Here is a 21,925-nt window from a genome sequence, read left to right as displayed (position 1 = left end):
GTAAACTAAGCAAATTTTTTGGTTATTAAAATCTTTTTTGTATTAGCATGGCACAGAAAATGTTAAAAAAAATATAGAAAACTTTTAAATTATTTAAATTAAATTATTTTTTAGAACCAAGCAGCATCTATAGTAGATAAACTAGCTAGATTATTCACTAAAAAACATCTGAAAAGTTTTGGTGCAGAAAAATTTGAGACTATGTCTCAGTCATTTGTAAATTCACTCTCTAACTTGCTGCAACTTACTGCTCCGACACCATCATTAAATCACTTGCAAGTAAATATAGTATTTTTTGTTATTTGAGTGTTTCATTTGTTATTTTTTGTTATTGAATATTTTATCAGAAAAATATGTTTATACAAATAAAAAAGATACCAATTGTTTAATTACTGAAAATATTTCAGGGAAAATTTAATTTTGTGATTGCTTAACTGACTCATTAGTTTATTTCAAGTTTTTAACAGACGTAAAAATAAAAATGGCTAAAGTATTACAAGTTTACTACTTCTGAATAATTTGAAATATTTCCAAAGCTATAAATCAATTTTATTTAACCCTGAAATAATAATGAAAATAATGTTACAATTGAATTTTATTGTTTTCACATGATAATTATCTGTGAATATTTATTACCTTTTAATTTTAAGAATTAATGTTTTAATAAATTTAGCAAGATGAAAAAATAGAGTCACAATTAGTAAAATCACAGCTAATAAAATCTATGGAAAACTATTTAATAGCAGTACAATCATTCAAAGTTCCAGGTGAAAATATAACAGTTGGCGAAACAAAGCAGCTTGATTTTTTGTTAAAAAAAGATATTTTTATTGGTTTAAATAGCAGTTTTATTGGTTCATCTGGTGGTGGTTTTTCTTTACCAGATTCTAAGGAATTGTTTAATGAGTCTTTACAAAATTCACAAATTTCAATTCATGTAAGTTTTTCAGCTGAATTGGTTTGAGTATTTAGTCTCTAGATTTTTATTTTGTGTTTATATATATATATATACATCAAACCTTCCCAGGAAGCGCGTGCAGCCGCATGCCTTGTATGTCCATGCCTAAAGTAATTTTTTTAGACAACCTAACCACATTTTTATAAACTAAGCGTTTTAAAAGAATTCCCGGCAAAATAAAGCTATTAAAACTAAAGAATAAATCAGCAATTCTCAAGGAAAAGAACCAAAGACGATACGAAATAGAAAATCTAAATAAAATGAGCTAAAAAAAAATTATAAATAAAAAAAAAAGAAAACAGTTGTCAAAAAAATAATATAACTAAATGTTTACTGTTTTTGTTTTCTTATTTTTAGAGTATTTGTTATTTTCCACTACCAAAATTGATACAAGTCGAGGTAGAAAGTAGATAAAAATATAACAAAATTAAAAATATTTTTTGATTAACAATTTTTTTGCAACTTTTTTCAGTCAGCATATAAAGAAAATACTCAATAAATTGTGCTAGAAACACATACAGTTTTAAAATTTGTTTTTCAAATGTCTTTGCTAAACTTTACTGTTTTTATCAATGGACAGGAAAGCAAAAGAACTTAATGCTGTTTATTTGTAAAAAAAAAAATTTTTCACAAGTTTTTCATGTAAAAATTAAAACGATGCTGTAAAATTTTCTGCATCGTTAATTTATTAAACTTTCTTAACGAAATTTTTAGAAATCGTTATGTTCATTATCCCAGTAATTTGTATTAACATTAGAAATTAGGCAATATAAAGAAACAATTTCATACATGCATCAAATGTGGTAAATACATTTATTAAAAAAGTTATTCTTTTACTTAACTTATTCCGTCATTAAAAAAATTTATTATTCAAATAATTTTTTTACAAATAAATAACAATTTATTTTCTTGGTTTTCTATTATATAAGTATTGAAAAAAGCGTCAAATGTATAAAAGCGAAAAGACATAAAATCAAATAAAAATTGTAAACAAATATACATAAGAAAAAAAATTAAATTTCTTATAGTTCTAGCGTACATAGCAATTTAGTTTCTTAATTATATAGGCTGATAAAAATCGTGAATGAATTGCATATCAAAATTTTCAATTAATGTTAAATTGTTATAAAAGATTTTTTTCCAACAACAACTTTGTTACAAATATGTTTCCTTATTTAAGAATTTTTTTTTTTTTCTTAGTAAAAAAGTTTAGCTTTTTGCCGCAAATTATTGAAACACTTTATAAGTTAAAAGATGCAAACTGCTGTGGTCAGTTAGTCTAAAAAAATTACTTTAAATGTGGACAAACAAAGTTGCGATTGCACGCGCTTCCCGGGAAGGCTTAATATATGTATAATTACATACACACATTCATACATGCATACATACATACATACATACATACATACATACATACATACATACATACATACATACATACATACATACATACATACATACATACATGCATCAAGTTATGTATTGAACCTCTATAGATAATAATTTCATTATGATGTTATGACATTTTCTGCAGGTTAAGGTTGGTACAATTGTACTGATCTTATTTTTATAGTTAAAAACTTCATGACTTCTCTTAAAAGATTTATGTTTTTGTCATTTAGAATGTCAGAATGAAAGATGTTGTTTACACATGGGATACTGATCGATCTCAAAACATTCGTACAGAAACTCAAAGCCTTTTTTTTTCTGATTCTAATGGTCATCCAATAAAAGTAAGTAACAGCTCTCAGTCAATAAACATTTCAATAAAAAATAAACCTGAAACAATGAATGGAGAAAATATATCTTTATCTATGCCTAATGATGCATACCAAGTTACTCTTTCAATAGCATCAGGCTGTAAGCTGCTTTTAAAGTTTATTTTCAAAAATGATGAAAATAATTTAACAAATCTTATTGTTTATATTCAATATGGAAAAGTTGCAACAAAACTTGATTATGACATTATGCTCAATATTTCTGTCAAACAGGGTGTTGTCATGACAAAAAACAACCATGTAACCGATACAGCAATATTGAACATTAGCAAAAAAATAAATAAAGATTCTAGTAGAGTTTTACAAAGAAATCAAGATGTTTTACTTCTTGCTGATGGTGCAATAATGTTATGGAATTTTGACAATTCAACATACTCATTGTTAAACAAAAGTGTGCTACATCTTATGTTTTTGTATTCTGGTGCAATGCCAGCTAAAAAGATGGTTCAGAATTCATATAATTTTGATGAGACAGAGTATTTTGGGAAATTTGAATATGAAATGAGATCATTTTGTGTTGAATGTAATTACTGGAATGAAGATGCAAATAGATGGATGTCAGATGGATGTCAGGCATGTTAAATTTTTATTTAAAATTTAGAAACTAATGAAAAACTGAAATTAAAAAAAATTCACAGAAACAGTAATAATGAACAATTGTAAAGTTTTTAAGTTTTTTTTAATATTTTGGCAAAGAAAATTTTTTCATCTTCTTTTTTTGCTTTAATCAAATATATTTGAATCAATTAAAGTTAAAGTTGGGGTTTAAAGTTTATTTTGTTAGTATTATTTTAAAAGCTTCATCTTTTATTAGTATCATGTTTTATTAAAAAAAACCAATTCAAAAAATATTTTAATTGTGTTGCTTGTTTAACTTCATTTTTTTTTCTCATACTTATTTTCTTATGAACTAAAATATATTAATAATTATTATAGCTTGATGTTGATCACACAAGTTTTTTAATGACCAAATGTAAATGCAATCATTTGACAACTTTTGGCGGATTTTTTGTTGCTCCAAATCGTCTACCGACACTTTCCATATCAAAAATTAAAAATGGGTTTGTATTACTTGTAACAGTTATAACAATAATTTCATTATGGTTGCTTGGACTGTTAATTACAAGAAGATTAGATAGACAAGATATTTCAAAGGTAAATTTTCATTTTTTTAATACTTCCAATGATTTATAATTAAAATTACATGATAATAACTAACAATAACAACTAGCAGTAAGCAACATGTGTTATTAGTAAATAAGTTATTATTAGTAGTGTATTATTAGTAAATTAGTTGTTGTTAGTAAATAAATAATTAAATATATTATTTGAAAAATTTATTAAAATGCAAGTTTATCTATCATATAATCTATTTAGTTGATCTAGGCATCAATGAACATCTGTGTCTACTGGAAATTTTTATTGTTATAGCCAAGCTATAACTTTACATTATAACTTTAAATCAGATAAAGCTCTAACAACAAGCAGTAAGCAACATGTGTTATTGTATTATTTCTTTCTCTTTTCTATAAATATTATAATGAGCACTGTTCTAAATAGCTAATATGCCATCTACTAAAAATCATTCTCTTGTTACTCATCATTTAATTTAGTCTCATTCTTTTTCTGTGACTGTTTTTAACTGCTCCAAAAATTAGTTTTTATCATCAAACATAAGATTTTTGGAATTCACTCCCTTCATCTTGTTTTCCTGATTCATATAATTTGCAAGTTGTCTGTTAATTGTTATCTTGCTTTATAAACTTCATCTTTTCTCTTCCAGTAACTTTCAACTCTAATAGTGGTTGCTTGCAACTTGTTGGAGGTGAAGATGTTTAAAAAAAAAAAGTTATTTGGCTTTCAGCAATTATTAGTTATTACATTTATGAAAAAGTTTAATTTTTTTTTTTTATCTACAATAAAAATTGGGATTATACTATCAAAATAGGCTATGTCAACTTTTTTATATGAAAATGTGGTGTAAAAGAATAATTGTATAAAAATAAACACAAAATTTTTTAAGAAAAAATTTGTTTATTGACACACTTTGCAATAAATGTTTATCAACTTAAAAAATGAAGTTTTTATGTATAAAATATGTAAGAAATCCAAATTTATCCAGTTCTGAAGATAAAGTTTAAAACATACAATACTTGATAGTTAAGTTGATTGAAAAAAGTTTTTTCTTTGCTTTTAATAAATGATTAGTTCCAGTAATAAAATTCAGTAATTATGGTAAGGTGAACCGAGCTGTCTATAAACACAAAAAATCACAGCAAGCACATAGCATAAGATATTTTTAAGTACACATTACAGTATTGTTTAATTAAATGTTTCCAGAACTAAAATAAATAGGCTAGGCAGCACAACCTAGCTCTAAATCAGTAATGTTGCTTAGTACTAAACGCTGCCAAGTAACGCCACAGCTTATCATCTTGAAGAACAATTTTACTTAATAAACAATTTGAATAATTAAATCATATATTAAAACATTTCTTATACATGGTCATGATCAATTTGGTACCAAGAAATATGTAAGAGCTAACAACAAAGTGTTATTAATAGTCTCCAAAAATGCTCCTCTTTATTAATAAATTTTTAACAAAAAGACAGACAGTGTTTCTAAAGTGTTGAAAAAAGAAAAAGACAAAATCAAATTATTATTATGCATAACATTGTTGTTAATGACAACGAAAAAAAAACATATTAGCACAAGTAGCTATAGCACAATTATCTGTAAAAACTGGCTTAGTAATGTTACCAGTAAACAAAGTTATTTTTACCCTGATTATGAAAAATTCTAGTTCTTGTTCTAACTGTTTTCTCTAACTAATGATTAAAGTAGTAAATTTCACATCATATAAATTTACTATATTAAATCCATGTTTCATAAAATATAAAATCATTTGAATTTAAATTATAATCAGTTATTATGAAAATTTAATAAAATTTGATTGCAAAAATAAAGTAGTGACTAATATTAAAACATAATATATAACAAATCTTATAGTAATAATCTAAATAGTCCAAATAAGTTCTAAATAGTAATATTTCAAATAAGTTTTCGAAATAATCTTAAACTTATCAGTTGTGATATTGTAGATTATCTGAAAATATTTTGATACTTGTTATAATATATTATAAGGTTAGATTTAACAAAAATGTAATAATTTAAAGAAAAAAAAGTGAAAATAGTAATAGTATGTTAATTATCACAAAAAACTGTTTAGTAGTGTTACCAGAAAACAAAGTTATTCTTATCTTGAATTCAATTTTATTACCTAAACTGCTCTACCTAAATGATCAATAAAGTAAATTTCAAATCATAAAAATTTACTAAATTTAAATCATATTTCAACAGCAGACAAACTAAACATAAATAATGAAGAAGGACAGAACCTCAAGGATAAACTAAAATAAAGGAAAAAAGAACATAATACAAAGACATTTTAAATGTTAAATACAATGTATAGAATGTTAATAATATATTATAATTGATATTAGATTATCTGAAAATATTTTGATACTTGTTATAATATATTATAAGGTTAGATTTAACAAAAATGTAATAATTTAAAGAAAAAAAAGTGAAAATAGTAATAGTATGTTAATTATCAGAAAAAGCTGTTTAGTAGTACCAGTAATTTAATTATACCAGTTTTAGTTATACCAGTAATTTAGTTATACCAGTTAGTACCAGTATTTTAGTTATACCAGTAGTCACACCAGTACAAAAAACTGTTTAGTAGTACCAGTAATTTAGTTAAAACTAGTTTAGTAATACCAGAAAACAAAGTTTTTCTTATCTTGTGCTGTATTAAATTTTCTTACTTGAACAGATAGCTAACGATCAATAAAGTAAATTTCAAATCATGAAAATTTATTAAATTTAAATTATATTTCAACAGCAGACAAACTAAACATAAATAATGAAGAAGGACAGAACCTCAAGGATGAACTTAAAAAAAAGGAAAAAAGAACATAACACAAAGACATTTTAAATGTTAAGTAAAATGTATAGAATGTTTATAATAATTGTAGTAAAGTTTATACTTAGTTTTAAACTTCTTAAACATAAGTGTTTTGAATTAAAAACAATTAACAGAAATTGAGACCACCTTGCAAAAAATGCTGCCAAATAACACGACAACTTTGTTTCACCGCTTGACTGATAAGGTTAACAATCTTGCTTTACACACCCCAAAATAACACTTATAAATATATATACTTATAAATTACAGAAAAAAGAAAACACATTTTATAAACTATAAATATTTATTATTTTACACATACAAACATATCAAAAATATTAAATTAAGGACATTTAAAAATACATTTGTTTTAAAAAAAAAAATTATCAAACAATTTTGTTCTGGAACACACAGTCTTTATTTAAGCAGTTTATCCTACTTAAAGATATCCCCAAGTGCTAAGACAAATTGTGTTCATATTAAAGAAAATGTTTAAAAAAATGGTTAGACTAAATTTTTTTTGAATAAATCTAAAAAATAAATGCATACCAATAAAATTGTCATTTAGTCGAAGCTCGCCTCCTCCATTTTTTTTTTGGCTCTCCTAGAATTGCCTGGAATCTCCTAAAATGTAGAATGAAAAATTTCAATAAACTGTTTTAAATTAAAATAAATATAAACTAAAAAAGTAATCAACAATGTCGCTAAACCATACAACATAAATAAAATATAAATTTGATATAATTAAACTAATAACTAAAAAAATAATTTTACTAAAACATATAAATTAATTTAATTGTAAAGTGAATGTAAAACGAATGACTTGAATAAAATGTATAAATTAAACAAAGTAGAAACTAAATATAAAATAAATTATTTTACTAATAACCGTACAAATCAAACCAAGTTAAAGTTAAAACGAATATTGTACTAAAATATACAAAAGTTAGTTATAATATAAATAAAAAACAAAGAATCGTACTAAACCATATTAGCTAAATGTAAACTAAATGTAAAACCAACAACTGTATTAAAACATCTAAACTAAATATAAAACAAGAAATTGAATCATACTGCCTTGTCTTTTGCTTTTGCTGCAAAAAATAATCACAAAATATGTATAACTGTGTCATGATTTTGGCTGGCTTCCAAAACAATATAAATATAAAGCAAACAATTTTTATTTAGTAAAAAGACTGATAATACTGATCCCATTTTCTTCTCTTAATTATCTGATATAACACTGAACATCTGTTCAAAATAGTATAATTAGTACACTAATACTTTATCTAATATAATCACTACTTTTCTCTTAGTCATTTACAACTAATTATGTTCCACTAGTGACTAGACTTACTTATTCTAGTTGCAAACTTTATATAAAGATACTTTATACTGTCATTGACCCAAATGAATTAATAATTAAAACATCATTTGATAGAAAAAAAAACATAGTGATAATCGGCTACATGAGTGTAGAAAAAAAAGTCTGATTGCTTAAAAAAAAGATTGATAAGATCTAAAATATATAAAGACAACTTTTTTTGTAGGAGGACTTTTTATGTACCATAAAAATCTTATTTAACATTTTAACTTAATTAGGATATTAGGATATAAGAGGGCATTAGATAAATTAAATATAATATTCAAATTAAATATAATATTCTATAAAAAGGAAATATAACATTTTATAATACTGGCACAAAAATCGTTTAAGAAATAATGCCTATTTTAAAAAATCTAAACAACTATACAAAAGTTACAATAATTTAAAAATCATCCTGAGGATTGCTAAAAACAAGTTCCACTAATAAAGACTAAAAGCAACATATATTAGTTTATTTTTAAATGTATCAAATATTTTTTGTGATTTAGTAAATAGTTATACAAATATTTGTTTTTTTGATTGTGGGAGAAAAAAATACTAATCTTAAAAAAAAAAAAAGATTTTTTTTTAAAAAGAAATTCTACCATGACATCATATAACGAAACTGTTATGAATTAAACACACATGAAATAAATTATCAAGTTTGCACATTGTGGCTAACATTATACAGATTCAGAAAACCACAAAAAAAATGGAGAAGGCGAGCTTCGACTAAAAATTCAATTTTAAATTTATTAGCATGCATTTAATATTTAGTTTTATTCAAAAAAAATTTTAATCATTTTTTTAAATATAAACACAACTTGCATTTGGGGATCCCTTTAAGAACCTCTTGGCAATGGTAAGTTTAGTTTTAGTGATTAGCTATGTAGACATTGATGTGTTGCAGATATGCTAATAATTTAAGACTATAAATAAGGAACATTAGAAAAATAGTTAAATTAATTGAAAGTTGATAGTTAAATTAATTGAAAAAAGTTTTTTCTTTGCTTTTAATTAATGATTAGTTCCAGTAATAAAATTCATTAATTACGGTAAGGTGAACCGAGCTGTCTATAAACACAAAAAATCTCAACAAGCACATAGTATAAGATATTTTTAAGTACACATTATATTAAGCTAAATATTAACAGACTTAATTATTTTCAGTATTGTTTAATTAAATGTTTCCAGAACTAAAAAAAATAGGCTGGGCAGCACAACTTAGCTCTAAATCAGTAATGTTGCTTAGCACTAAACGCTGCCAAGTAACACCACAGCTTATCATCTTGAAGATCAATTTTAGTTAATAAACAATTTGAATAATTAAATCGTATATTAGTATTTGACTCATAAAACATTCCTTATACATGGTCATGATCAATTTGGTACCAAGAAATATGTAAGAGCTAACAACAAAGTGTTATTAATAGTCTCCAAAAATGCTCCTCTTTATTAATAAATTTTTAACAAAAAGACAGACAGTGTTTCTAAAGTGTTGAAAAAAGAAAAAGACAAAATCAAATTATTATTATGCATAACATTGTTGTTAATGACAACGAAAAAAAAACATATTAGCACAAGTAGCTATAGCACAATTATCTGTAAAAACTGGCTTAGTAATGTTACCAGTAAACAAAGTTATTTTTACCCTGATTATGAAAAATTCTAGTTCTTGTTCTAACTGTTTTCTCTAACTAATGATTAAAGTAGTAAATTTCACATCATATAAATTTACTATATTAAATCCATGTTTCATAAAATATAAAATCATTTGAATTTAAATTATAATCAGTTATTATGAAAATTTAATAAAATTTGATTGCAAAAATAAAGTAGTGACTAATATTAAAACATAATATATAACAAATCTTATAGTAATAATCTAAATAGTCCAAATAAGTTCTAAATAGTAATATTTCAAATAAGTTTTCGAAATAATCTTAAACTTATCAGTTGTGATATTGTAGATTATCTGAAAATATTTTGATACTTGTTATAATATATTATAAGGTTAGATTTAACAAAAATGTAATAATTTAAAGAAAAAAAAGTGAAAATAGTAATAGTATGTTAATTATCACAAAAAACTGTTTAGTAGTGTTACCAGAAAATAAAGTTATTCTTATCTTGTGTTGAAATCAATTTTATTACTTAAACAGCTAGCTAATGATCAATGAAATAAGTCAAATCATGAAAATTTATTAAATTTAAGTTATATTTCAACAGCAGACAAACTAAACATAAATAATGAAGAAGGACAGAACCTCAAGGGTGAACTAAATAAAAGGAAAAAAGAACATAACACAAAGACATTTTAAATGTTAAGTAAAATGTATAGAATGTTTATAATAATTGTAGTAAAGTTTATACTTAGTTTTAAATTTCTTAAACATAAGTGTTTTAAATTAAAAATAATTAAAAGAAATTGAGACCGCATTGCAAAAAATGCTGCCAAGTAACACCACAACTTTGATTCACAGCTTGGCTGATAAGGTTAACAATCTTGTTTTACACACCGCAAAATAACACTACTTATAAATTACAGAAAAACGAAAACACATTTTATAAACTATAAATATTTATTTTTTTACTCATACAAACATATTAAAAATATTAAATTAAGGATATTTAAAAATACATTTGTTTTTAAAAAAAGAAACTATCAAACAATCTTGTTCTGGATCCCCAAGTGCTAAGACAAATTGTGTTCATATTAAAGAAAATGTTTAAAAAAATGTTTAGACTAAATTTTTTTTGAATAAATCTAAATAATAAATGCATACCAATAAAATTGTCATTTAGTCGAAGCTTGCCTCCTCCATTTTTTTTTTTTGGTTCTCCTAGAATTACCTGGATTCTCCTAAAATGTAGAATGATCTCAATAAACTGTTTTAAATTAAAATAAATATAAACTAAAAAAGTAATCAACAATGTCGCTAAACCATACAACATAAATAAAATATAAATTTGATATAATTAAACTAATAACTAAAAAAATAATTTTACTAAAACATATAAATTAATTTAATTGTAAAGTGAATATAAAATAAATGACTTGAATAAAATGTATAAATTAAACAAAGTAGAAACTAAATATAAAACAAATTATTTTACTAATAACCGTACAAATCAAGCTAAATTAAAGTTGAAACAAATATTTGTACTAAAATATACAAAAGTTAGTTATAATATAAAAATAAAACGAAGAATTGCATTAAACCATATTAGCTAAATGTAAACTAAACGTAAAACCAACAACTTTATTATAACATATAAACTAAATATAAAACAAGAAATCGCATCATACTGCCTTGATTATTGTTTTTGCTGCAAACTCTAATAATCACAAATTATAATTGTGTCATGATTTTGCCTGGCTTCGAAAACAAAAATATTAAGCAAACAAAAAAAATTTTATTTAGTAATAAGACTGATATACTGATCCCATTTTCTTCTCTTAATTACCTGCTATAACACTGAATATCTGTTTAAAATAGTATAATTAGTACACTAATACTTTATCTAATATAATCAATCACTACTTTTCTCTTAGTCATTTACAGCTAAATATGTTCCACTAGTGACTAGACTTACTTATTCTTGTTGCAAACTTTATATAAAGATACTTTATACTGTCATTGACCCAAATGAATTAATAATTAAAACATCATTTGATAGAAAAAAAAACATAGTGATAATCGGCTACATAAGTGTAGAAAAAAAAGTCTGATTGCTTAAAAAAAAGATTGATAAGATCTAGAATATATAAAGGCAACTTTTTATGTAGGAAGACTTTTTATGTACCATAGAAATCTTATTTTACATTTTATCTTAATTAGGATAATAGGATATAGGAGGGCATTAGTCTAATTAAATATAATGTTCTATGAAAAGGAAATTTTACATTTTATAATGCTAGCACAAAAATCGTTTAAGAAATAATACCTATTTAAAAAAATCTAAACAACTATACAAAAGTTACAATAATTTAAAAATCATCCTGAGAATTTTTAAAACAAGTTCCGCTAATAAAGACTAAAAACAAAATATATTAATTTATTTTTAAATGTATCAAATATTTTTTGTGATTTAGTAAATAGTTATACAAATATTTGATTTTCTGATTGTAGGAGAAAAAATACTAATCTTAAAAAAAAAAGATTTTTTTAAAAAAAAAATTCTACGATGACATCATATACCAAAACTGTTATGAATTAAACACACACGAAATAAATTATCAAGTTTGCACATTGTGGCTAACATTATACAGATTCAGAAAACCACAAAAAAAATGGAGAAGGCATGCTTCAACTAAAACGACAATTTTAATTTTATTAGTATGCATTTTTTATTTAGTTTTATTCAAAAAAAAATTTTAATCATTTTTTTTAATGTAAACACAACTTGTATTGACATTTGGGGATCCCTTTAAGATCCTCTTGGCAATGGTAAGTTTAGTTTTAGTGATTAGCTGTGTAGGCATTGATGTGTTGCAGATATGCTAATAATTTAAGACTATAAATAAGGAACATTAGAAAATATAACATTATTTGTATAATATTTTCCACTTACCATACCATAAATAGTATAATTATCAATTTTTAAAATTGTTATATATACCACTGCATCAATATAATTATTTTAAAAATCACAAGCTTTTATTTGAGTGCGATTGCCTAACCCAGCATTGAGATCTAAATTTATAAGTAACAATTACACAACCAATTAAAAATTGGTTGTGTAATTGTTACTTATAAATTTAGAGCTATTAAACAGGAATGTCATTTCTTTTATTAAGGTCTTCTTTTTTTTTTTTCGGCATTTCCCGTTTTGGGGCCGCCACAGCAGATCAAACTCCTCCATCTAGCCCTGTCATGAGTGTCCTCCACTGACACAAACCGCCACCCCCAAAACCTTCCTGCCAATATAGCTCTCCTGTCTCCTCTGTACATGTCCAAACCATCTCAATCTCGATTCTCTAACTTTATCTCCAAAACATGCTACATGTGCTGATCCTCTAATAAACTCATTTCTGATCCTATCCTTCTTCGTCATTCCAAATGAGAATCTTAACATCTTCATCTCAGACACCTCCATCTCCCTCATCTTTCTCTTTGTCAGTGCCACTGTATCCAGTCCATACAACATAGCAGGTCTCACTACTGTCCTATAGATCTTACCCTTCATTCTAGCCGACATCCTTCTATTACAGATCACACCAGACACTTTGTGCCATCCACACCACCCTGCCTGCACTCTCTTCTTTACCTCTCTTTCACTTCCTCCATTACTCTGTACCCTCAACCCTAAGTAGGTAAACTCGTTGACCTTCACCAAATCAATTCCTTGTAACTGGACCTGTCCACTGTCTGTCCTCTCATTTACACACATGTACTCTGTTTTACTCCTGCTCACTTTCATTCCCCTGCATTCCCAAGCATACCTCCATCTTTCCAAGTTTACCTCCACTTGCTCCCTACTCTCACTACAGATCACAATGTCATCAGCAAACATTATAGTCCAAGGGGACTCTTGTCTAACTTTGTTTGTCAGTCTGTCCATGACAATTGCAAACAGGAAGGGACTCGGGGCTGATCCCTGATGAAGTCCTACCTCCACTTTAAACCTGTCTGTCATTCCTACTGCACATCTCACTGCTGTCACACTGTTCTCATACATATCCTGCACCACCCTCACATACCTTTCCGCTACCCCTGACCTCCTCATACAATGCCACAGCTCCTGTCTCAGAACTCTATCATAAGCTTTCTCTAAGTCCACAAACACACAATGTAACTCCTTCTGTCTTTTCCTATACTTCTCCATTAACACTCTCAGAGCAAACATAGCATCTGTGGTGCACTTAGCTGGCATGAAACCATACTACTGCTCACAGATCTCTACTTTTCCTCTAAGCCGAGCTTCCACTATCTTTCCCAGATTTTCTGGCTGTGACTGATCAACTTTATTCCCCTGTAATTACTACAGCTTTGAACATCACCCTTATTCTTAAAAATTGGCACCATCATGCTATGTCTCCACTCCTCAGGCATCTTCTGACCTTCCAAGATTCTGTTAAATAACCCTGTCAAAAACTCCATTGCTATCTCTCCCAAACATTTCCATGCCTCCACTGGAATATCATCCTGTCCAACTGCCTTACCACACTTCATTCTCCGAATTGCAGCCCTTACTTCCTCCTTGCTCACTTGGGGAACCTCCTGATTGACAACCTCTGTCTCTTCTAACCTTCCTTCCCTATCATTCTCTTGATTCATCAGTTCCTCAAAATACTCCTTACACCTTCACAAGACACTCTCCTCACTAGACAACACATTTCTATCTTTATCCTTAATCATCCTAACCTGCTGCACATCCTGCCCGTTACGGTTTCTCTGTCTGGCCAATCTGTACAGATCCTTTTCCCCTTCCTTAGTGTTCAACTTCTCATACAGATTACTATATGCCTTTTCTTTAGCTTTTGCCACTGCTCTCTTTGTCTTACCACACATCTCCTTGTACTTCTGTCTACTTTCTTCAACTTGCTGAAAATGCCAATTGTTTTTAGCCAACCGCTTTCCTTTTAAACTTTCCTGAACTTCATCATTCCACCACCACGTCTCCTTGTCTATCTTTTCTGTCCTGATGTCACACCAAGTATCTTCCTAGCCACATCCCTCACTGTATTTGATGTCTCATGCCAGGTATCCAGAACACCACCCAGTGTCTGTCTCACTTTATCCCTGAACTTTACATAATAGTCCTCATCCTTTAACTTCCACCACCTGATCTTAGATTCTGCTCTCACTCTCTTCTTCTTCACCTCCAAAACCATCCAACATATCACCATCCTATGCTGTTTAGCTACACTCTCTCTTGGTACCATTTTGCAATCACTAACCTCTTTCAGGTTTCTTCTCCAACAGAGAATATAGTTCACCTGTGTGCCTCTTCCCCCACTCTTATACATCACCCTGTGCTCTTCCTCTTTCTTAAAATAAGTGTTAACTACAGCCATCTTTATCCTTTTAGCAAAATCTACCACCATTTGTTCTTCTGTATTCCTTTCTTCAACCCCATACCTACCCATCACCTCCTCATCACCACTGTTCCCTTCACCAACATGTCCATTCAAATCTGCTCCAAGAATCATTCTCTCTTCTATAGAAATCTGCAGAACAACTTCATCTAACTCTCTCCAGAATTCTTCTTTCTCCTCCGTATCACAACCTACCTGAGGAGCATAGGCACTGATCACATTCATCAATCTCTAACTTTTACCACCCTATCAATCTCTAACTTTACACAGATCACTCTGTCACTTACTCTCCTTACCTCCACTACACTCTTACTAAACTCCTCTTCAGAATTACCCCTACTCTATTTCTCTTCCTGTCGACACCATTATAGAAGAGTTTGAAGCCACCACCAATGCTCCTGGCCTTGCTGCCCTTCCACCTGGTCTCCTGTACACACAGTATGTCTAACTTCCTCCTCTCCATCGCATCAGCTAGCTCTTTCCCTTTACCGGTCATAGAGCCCACATTCAATGTACCGAATATAACCTCCACCTTCCTGCTCATTCTCCTTCCTTTCAGCTTCAGAGCTCTCTTCCCCCTTTTCCTCCTCCTCCTTGTCCCAACAGTAGCCCAATTTCCACTAATGCCCTGTTGGGCAACAGCACCAGAGGCAGTCGTTGTTAACCCGGGCCCTGACCGATCCGGTATGAAATTCCTACTGTTGATCCGCATCATTTGATTTGGCGCAGTTTTTACACCAAATGCCCTTCCTGACGCAACCCTCCCTATTTATCCAGGCTTGGGACCGACACTAAAATACACTGGTGTGTGCATCCTAGTGGCTAGGTTATTCCTTTTATTAAGGTAATCAGTCTTAATTTGATCAGCATTTAAACTATTTGTAAAAAGGCCATTCTAAGGCTTGCCCATGTGGGATTTCTGCATAGCCTCTGGGGCCAGAACACCACTGAATAATGCAAGGCTCTAAATAGTTACGGCCCCTTTATTTGCACTCTTATCTAGGAAAAGGACCAGATCAAATAGAAGGCAACCACTCACTTTTTTTTTTTGAGAAGTCACTAATAGTTTGTTACACTTCCCACATGGTCCAGTAAGTAGGTTTAAGGAGCACTGGTTATTAATGCACTCACCATTTGATAACTGAAAAAATAGGGTTATTTAAAAATGCTGCAATTTTTGATGTGAACATAACAAGTTAAAATAATTGGAATTTTTAAATAGTTAGTTCTAATGGTCTTATATGCTGTTAATCTTAGATCAATAAAAAGTGTTTTTTTTAACTTTTCTAAATTTTAAATTTAGAAAAATTGTAATCTCAATATGGCTTTTCAGAAATTTCACACAAATGGACAATATATATATTTATAGTAATATATATTTTTAGATTATTTGAATTTTAAACAGCCAAATACTGCTTATTTTTTTGCCAGTAGGCAACAGGCTAGAGAAAAAAACTGTAGAGAGAAAACCTGTACTGAATAGAAAAAAGTTAGTTAACTTCATTTTGTTTTATTTTTTTTCAGCATTTTTCAAATTTTTTCCAAAGTTATACTTTTTTTCTAATATGATACAAGTTAATTAAAACAACTATTTAAAAAACAGAATTAGAAAAGATAAAATCTAATTTAGAAAATAGTTTAAGGTTTTAGTTAAAACAAACCACAATTTTAAAGATAGAAAATAGTTATAGAAAAATGAGACACTTGTTGAAAGTTAAAAGTATTTTGTCTGTTTTTACAATTTATAATTTGATGTGTTTTGTTTATTGAGCTATAATTTCAGAGCCATTGCATTTGGAATTCTGAACTTTTAAATACAATCTATCTATAGAATGCAAATGAAGAAATATAAAAAATCAGGACAATCGGAGAGAGTGTCCCAAAAAGTTTTCTTTAAATTTGTTGAACTATAATGAACTGACCCATATCTAATTTTCCATATAATTTTCCATTTAAATCCATATAATTTCCATATAATATAATTTCCATATAATATAATTTCCATATAAATTTCTATATAGTTTTCCATTGCTTCTTGACCAACTTGTGTAAAAATTTTATGATCCATATATAAATAAGTTTATAAATGACCTGAAAATTTTGGATTTTTGAAGAGTTTTAGTTACTAAAAGCATATTCTCTATAAAAAACTAATTCTGTGTTCGTAATTCATCAGTCAATTTCATTTCTTTTTACAATTTTTTACAACTTTTTTTACAACAATTATTACAGATCTCATGGTTTTAATTGGTTTTAGCTGCATTACATCTACATTAAAACAAGACAATTTTTTAAAATGCTAACAAAGTTAAAAAACATAAAATGGCTTTGAAAAATTGTGTCCATAATGATGGCAATGTTTTCCAAGGTGTAAAATAATGAATAAAATCAGTTTAATTTTGGAGTTTTCTTTGTTGCAAAAGATTTTACTTAAATATTTGTTTATATATACTAAAAGTTATTATTTTTTTATTACTTAGTTTTATAACTTTTAAATTATGATGTAATAAAGTTTAAATTATTTAGTTAAATTAAATAAGAAAAATGTTTAATCTTGCAGGTATAGAACTTTTTCCAAAAGTATATTTTATATATTAGTTTTTAAATTATGTATTAATTTTTTATATGCTATGTTAACTATATTTTCAGATTGGTGTTTGTCCACTTGCTGATAATCGAGATGAAGATACTTATTTGTATCAAATAATTATAAATACTGGTACTCGAAAAAATGCTGGTACCAAATCAAACATCTTTTTTAATGTTGCAGGTAAGATTTTTTTTTTGCTAACAATATAATATACAAATTTAATTAGATGAGAATTTTGCTGCTTTCCCTCTGGAAACCATACATTTTTATTCTTGGTTTACATCACAAAAAAAAAAATCTTTTACTATAGAAAAGAAAGCTCAAAAATATATTATTTGGACATAACTCTAAGTTCAATAATTCAACAGTTACAACACCAACATAATAATACATACCACCTGAATCTACTTTTTGTAAAAATTTATTTGGTTTTTCTAATAAAGTTCTTGCATATTTAGGAAGTTAAACATTTTGAAATATTTTTAAAAAAGCAATATTATCTCTATGTGAAATATTGAAATTATTTATCTCTGTTGAAGTTCTTGTATATTATAGTTGTCACTGCTGGATGAAGTTCTTGTATATTATAGTTGTCACTGCTGGATAAAGCTCTTGTATATTATAGTCGTCACTGATGAATGAAGTTTAGGCGGACTCATCAGAATAACTGCTATATTCTGGCATTTTATTGTAAAAAATTTCATTCCTATAATTTGAACTAGCTCCATTCAATCGAATTCTGGTACATGCATATTTAGGTAAAGTGATGTCTGCTATTTCACCACAATAATTAATGAATGCTTGTATATTAGGTGTAAATGGATTTTCAATTCCATTATTTATTATAACCCCTTCATTAATCAAATCACTTTGACTAAGTACACATGTTAGCATAATACTTACAATTTTTTAAAATCTATGACAATGTATCATAAAAAACTATCCATGTTTATGACAAAAAAAAAATTTTGAAAAAAATTTCCTTATAGCGCAAAAAGTGATATTAAAGTTTAAAAATTATTAAGAAGCATTTATGAAAAAAATCTGAAATTTTTAAACAAAAAAAGCTAAAAAAGTCAAATTTAGAAACAAATCTAACAGAAATACAAAGTTTTTTGGGCTTTTTATCTAGCTTGTAGCTAACGTATATCCTAGTATTATTCATCGCTACATAAGCTGCAATATCTAGATAAGGACATATCATAATAAAAGCATAATGTTTCAATTATTATTAAATATTAAATTTAAATTATTTAATTATTAAATTTATCAGATCCAATAATAAAAGTTTGATTTTTTAAGACGTTAATGAGGAAAAAAAAAGTGCTCAAAAATCCTGTCAACTTGAACCTCCAAAGCATTATTCCCAAAGTTTAAAACAGCAGTGCCAAACATTGATAATAAAGTAAAACTTGCTGTATAATTGAATCGATTATTTTATTTGTCTGGATTAGATCTGAAAATCAAAGTTTCCTTATTTAGATTAAACATTTAGAGTCTTATTTGCAATAAGTGTTGTTGAAAATGCTTAAACACCAGTCTGTCTAAGTTTAACAAGATAGACAGCCTATTAAAAAACATGTAATGGTATCTATGATGGATATTACCAATTGTTAGGTGATTTTTTGGTCAGTTCATATCAAAGATATAAACCTGAAAGGATGGGGTAATTTGCTGATCTTGAACATTATTTTGTATCCACAGAAGTGGGTCCAAAATAACGTACAAGATCATGATTTTCTTTGGAGGAGATCTGTGTACTCGCAAAGTATTATGGTACTATTAAAGAAGATGTGTTCAAAGGAAAAACATTTTCTTTTTTAAAAAAGTTGATAACTTTGTAGATGTTACAAGGGTATAATAAAAGGTAAGTTATGCTTCAAAAGTGTAAGAGCAACAAAGAAAGTATTGATTTAAAGATTATAAAAGTAAAGAATCTGGAAGAAATTAAAATCAACATAAGACGCACCACAATTACAAACCAGCAAAGTTGTTGAGCCAATGCATTTACAATAATGTAATGGAAGAAATGAATTCAAACTGATTAAAGTTATTGTGTCTGTTAATGAAAACCAATAACTGAAAACAAAAATTTCTTTCAAAACAATATTTCTTAGTTTTGTTTTTAGTGTTGTATTTTTTGTTCGCAAAAATTACTAGTATGATTTTTAAATTTTTCATAAAATTTTAAATATTAATTGAATTTTTTTATGTTGGAAAGAAATAGCCATTACATTTTTATCTTGGTTTATACCCTAAAGAACTAAGATGCATAATATAAATTTTCAAAAAATTAATTTTTTATTATTCTTTAAGATTTTATTTGTTTTACTTTATTTATTTTTGCTTATTTAATTTTTTGTTTGACCTTATTTATAAAAGTTTTTTTGAAATATTTTATGAAACATTTTGTAATATTTTATGAAAATAATTCAAACAGGCGAATTAAATGATAGTGGAGTAAGACATTTAAAAGATCCAGAAAGAGAATGTTTTCAAAGATCAAGCTGTGACATGTTTATTATGGCTACTCAGAGTACTCTTGGTGATTTAGATTTTATTCAGCTGTGGCATGATAATAGTGGTGGAGGTTGGTATGTAAAGTAAGTAGTGATTTGAATAGTTTTTTGATTTGCTTTTTTCAAAATTAGTTTTAAAATTTTATGACATAATTATACTTTTTATTTTTCTATCTAAATATATAAAAGAAAAAATACTACGAAATTCTCAATGTTTTTAAAAGAATAGAGCAATAGTTAGTTAAATTAGTAGCAAATCACTTATCAAATTTTTTTCATTTTTACACTGTGTTTCAAAAGACTTATCATTTCAGATATATTTCTGATATGTATGTGTGTATGTTTAAGATAACACAATATTCTTCATTCTTGACATGTTTTTATATGCTTAAGATAACACAATATTCTTTATTCTTGACATGTTATGTTATTACATACTACTTCTTTAAATGATTTAATTTACAAATAAAATTTTTGCATATAAAAGTTGTCTGTTCATTATAAAAAACTAACTTTTATATAAAAGCAATCAAGACTGGATTAATTGAAAAAAAATTTCATGTTAAATGGGAAAATCAGGGTTTGTGATGAAGCAGACACAATTGCACCACACTCGTGAAACGCACCTGTAAATGGTATTTTTAAACCTTCTAGGCGCAATAAACAAGGCTCATTCAGTTTATAAAAAGAGATTAAAATTATGCTCGTCCAAAAATTTGGAGCTGAACAAATAATTTTTTTGATTTATGTTTTTTGATTTTTTATAACATTATTTTAATAATAATTTTGTAATTAAAGATATAATATTATCCAAGTGCTGATAAAAAGTATAAAAACCACTAGGTTACTTTCTTTCTGTTTGTTTTGCAAAATGTAATGAATAAATATTTTAAAGTTGTTGATAGTCACTAATTTTGTTGACTACAATTAACCAAGTGCAGGTGGAAACATAATCCAAATAAAAAAATTTGCAAATGAAATAATAGAAAATTAGAAAATCACTATAAGAAAATTAAAACTGCAGAAAATTTTTAATTTTGTAAAAACACCAAGTAAGATTTATTTGATTTATTGTTTGTAATATTTTACACATCGTTTAATTTTTGATTACTTCAACACTGTGTTTCACCATCAGTAGGTTCATCAGGAAGAATCATTTTCTTCAATTTTCAAAAAATCAATTTTCAAAAATCAATTTCTTCCTGATGAACCTACTGATGGTGAAACACAGTGTTGAAGTAATCAAAAATTAGATAAGTGTTTTTACTAATTTATTATTGCTCTATTCTTTTAGAACATTAAGCACTCTGTTTGTAGAATACACTAACATAATTTATATATATATATATATATATATATGTATATATATATATATATATATATATATATATATATATATATATATATATATATATATATATATATATATATATATATGTATATATATATATATATATATATGTATATATATATATATATATATATATATATATATATATATATATATATATATATATATATATATATATATATATATATATATATATATATATATATATATATGCATTTATATATACACATCTACACTTTTTATCACCAGTAACAAATCGATGCAGAAAACTTTTTCTTTTTGTCGTGTAATCATCTGTTTGCAGGTAAAAAATCATCTTTCAATGTTCCTCAGTTTCAACTTATATAAAA

The 21,925-nt window shown here is 26.7% G+C and overlaps 1 protein-coding gene across 2 annotated transcripts in view; it reads left to right on the top strand.

Annotated features, from left to right (window-relative positions):
- The window catches only part of LOC136080649 (uncharacterized), a 273,327-nt gene that overhangs the window by 201,909 nt on the left and 49,493 nt on the right, over positions 1-21,925 (top strand). For both annotated transcript variants that reach the window (XM_065797575.1, XM_065797576.1), the window contains 6 exons: positions 115-279; positions 674-937; positions 2,581-3,309; positions 3,673-3,891; positions 17,765-17,885; positions 20,146-20,308. In XM_065797575.1, the coding sequence (XP_065653647.1) occupies positions 115-279; positions 674-937; positions 2,581-3,309; positions 3,673-3,891; positions 17,765-17,885; positions 20,146-20,308 (1,661 nt within the window). The remainder of the gene's footprint in view (positions 1-114; positions 280-673; positions 938-2,580; positions 3,310-3,672; positions 3,892-17,764; positions 17,886-20,145; positions 20,309-21,925) is intronic.

This window comes from Hydra vulgaris, chromosome 05 (genome assembly GCF_038396675.1).
Source record: "Hydra vulgaris chromosome 05, alternate assembly HydraT2T_AEP".
NCBI lineage: Eukaryota > Metazoa > Cnidaria > Hydrozoa > Anthoathecata > Hydridae > Hydra > Hydra vulgaris.
Note: the sequence above shows the minus strand (reverse complement) of the source record. Positions and strands in the feature narration are given on the sequence as shown.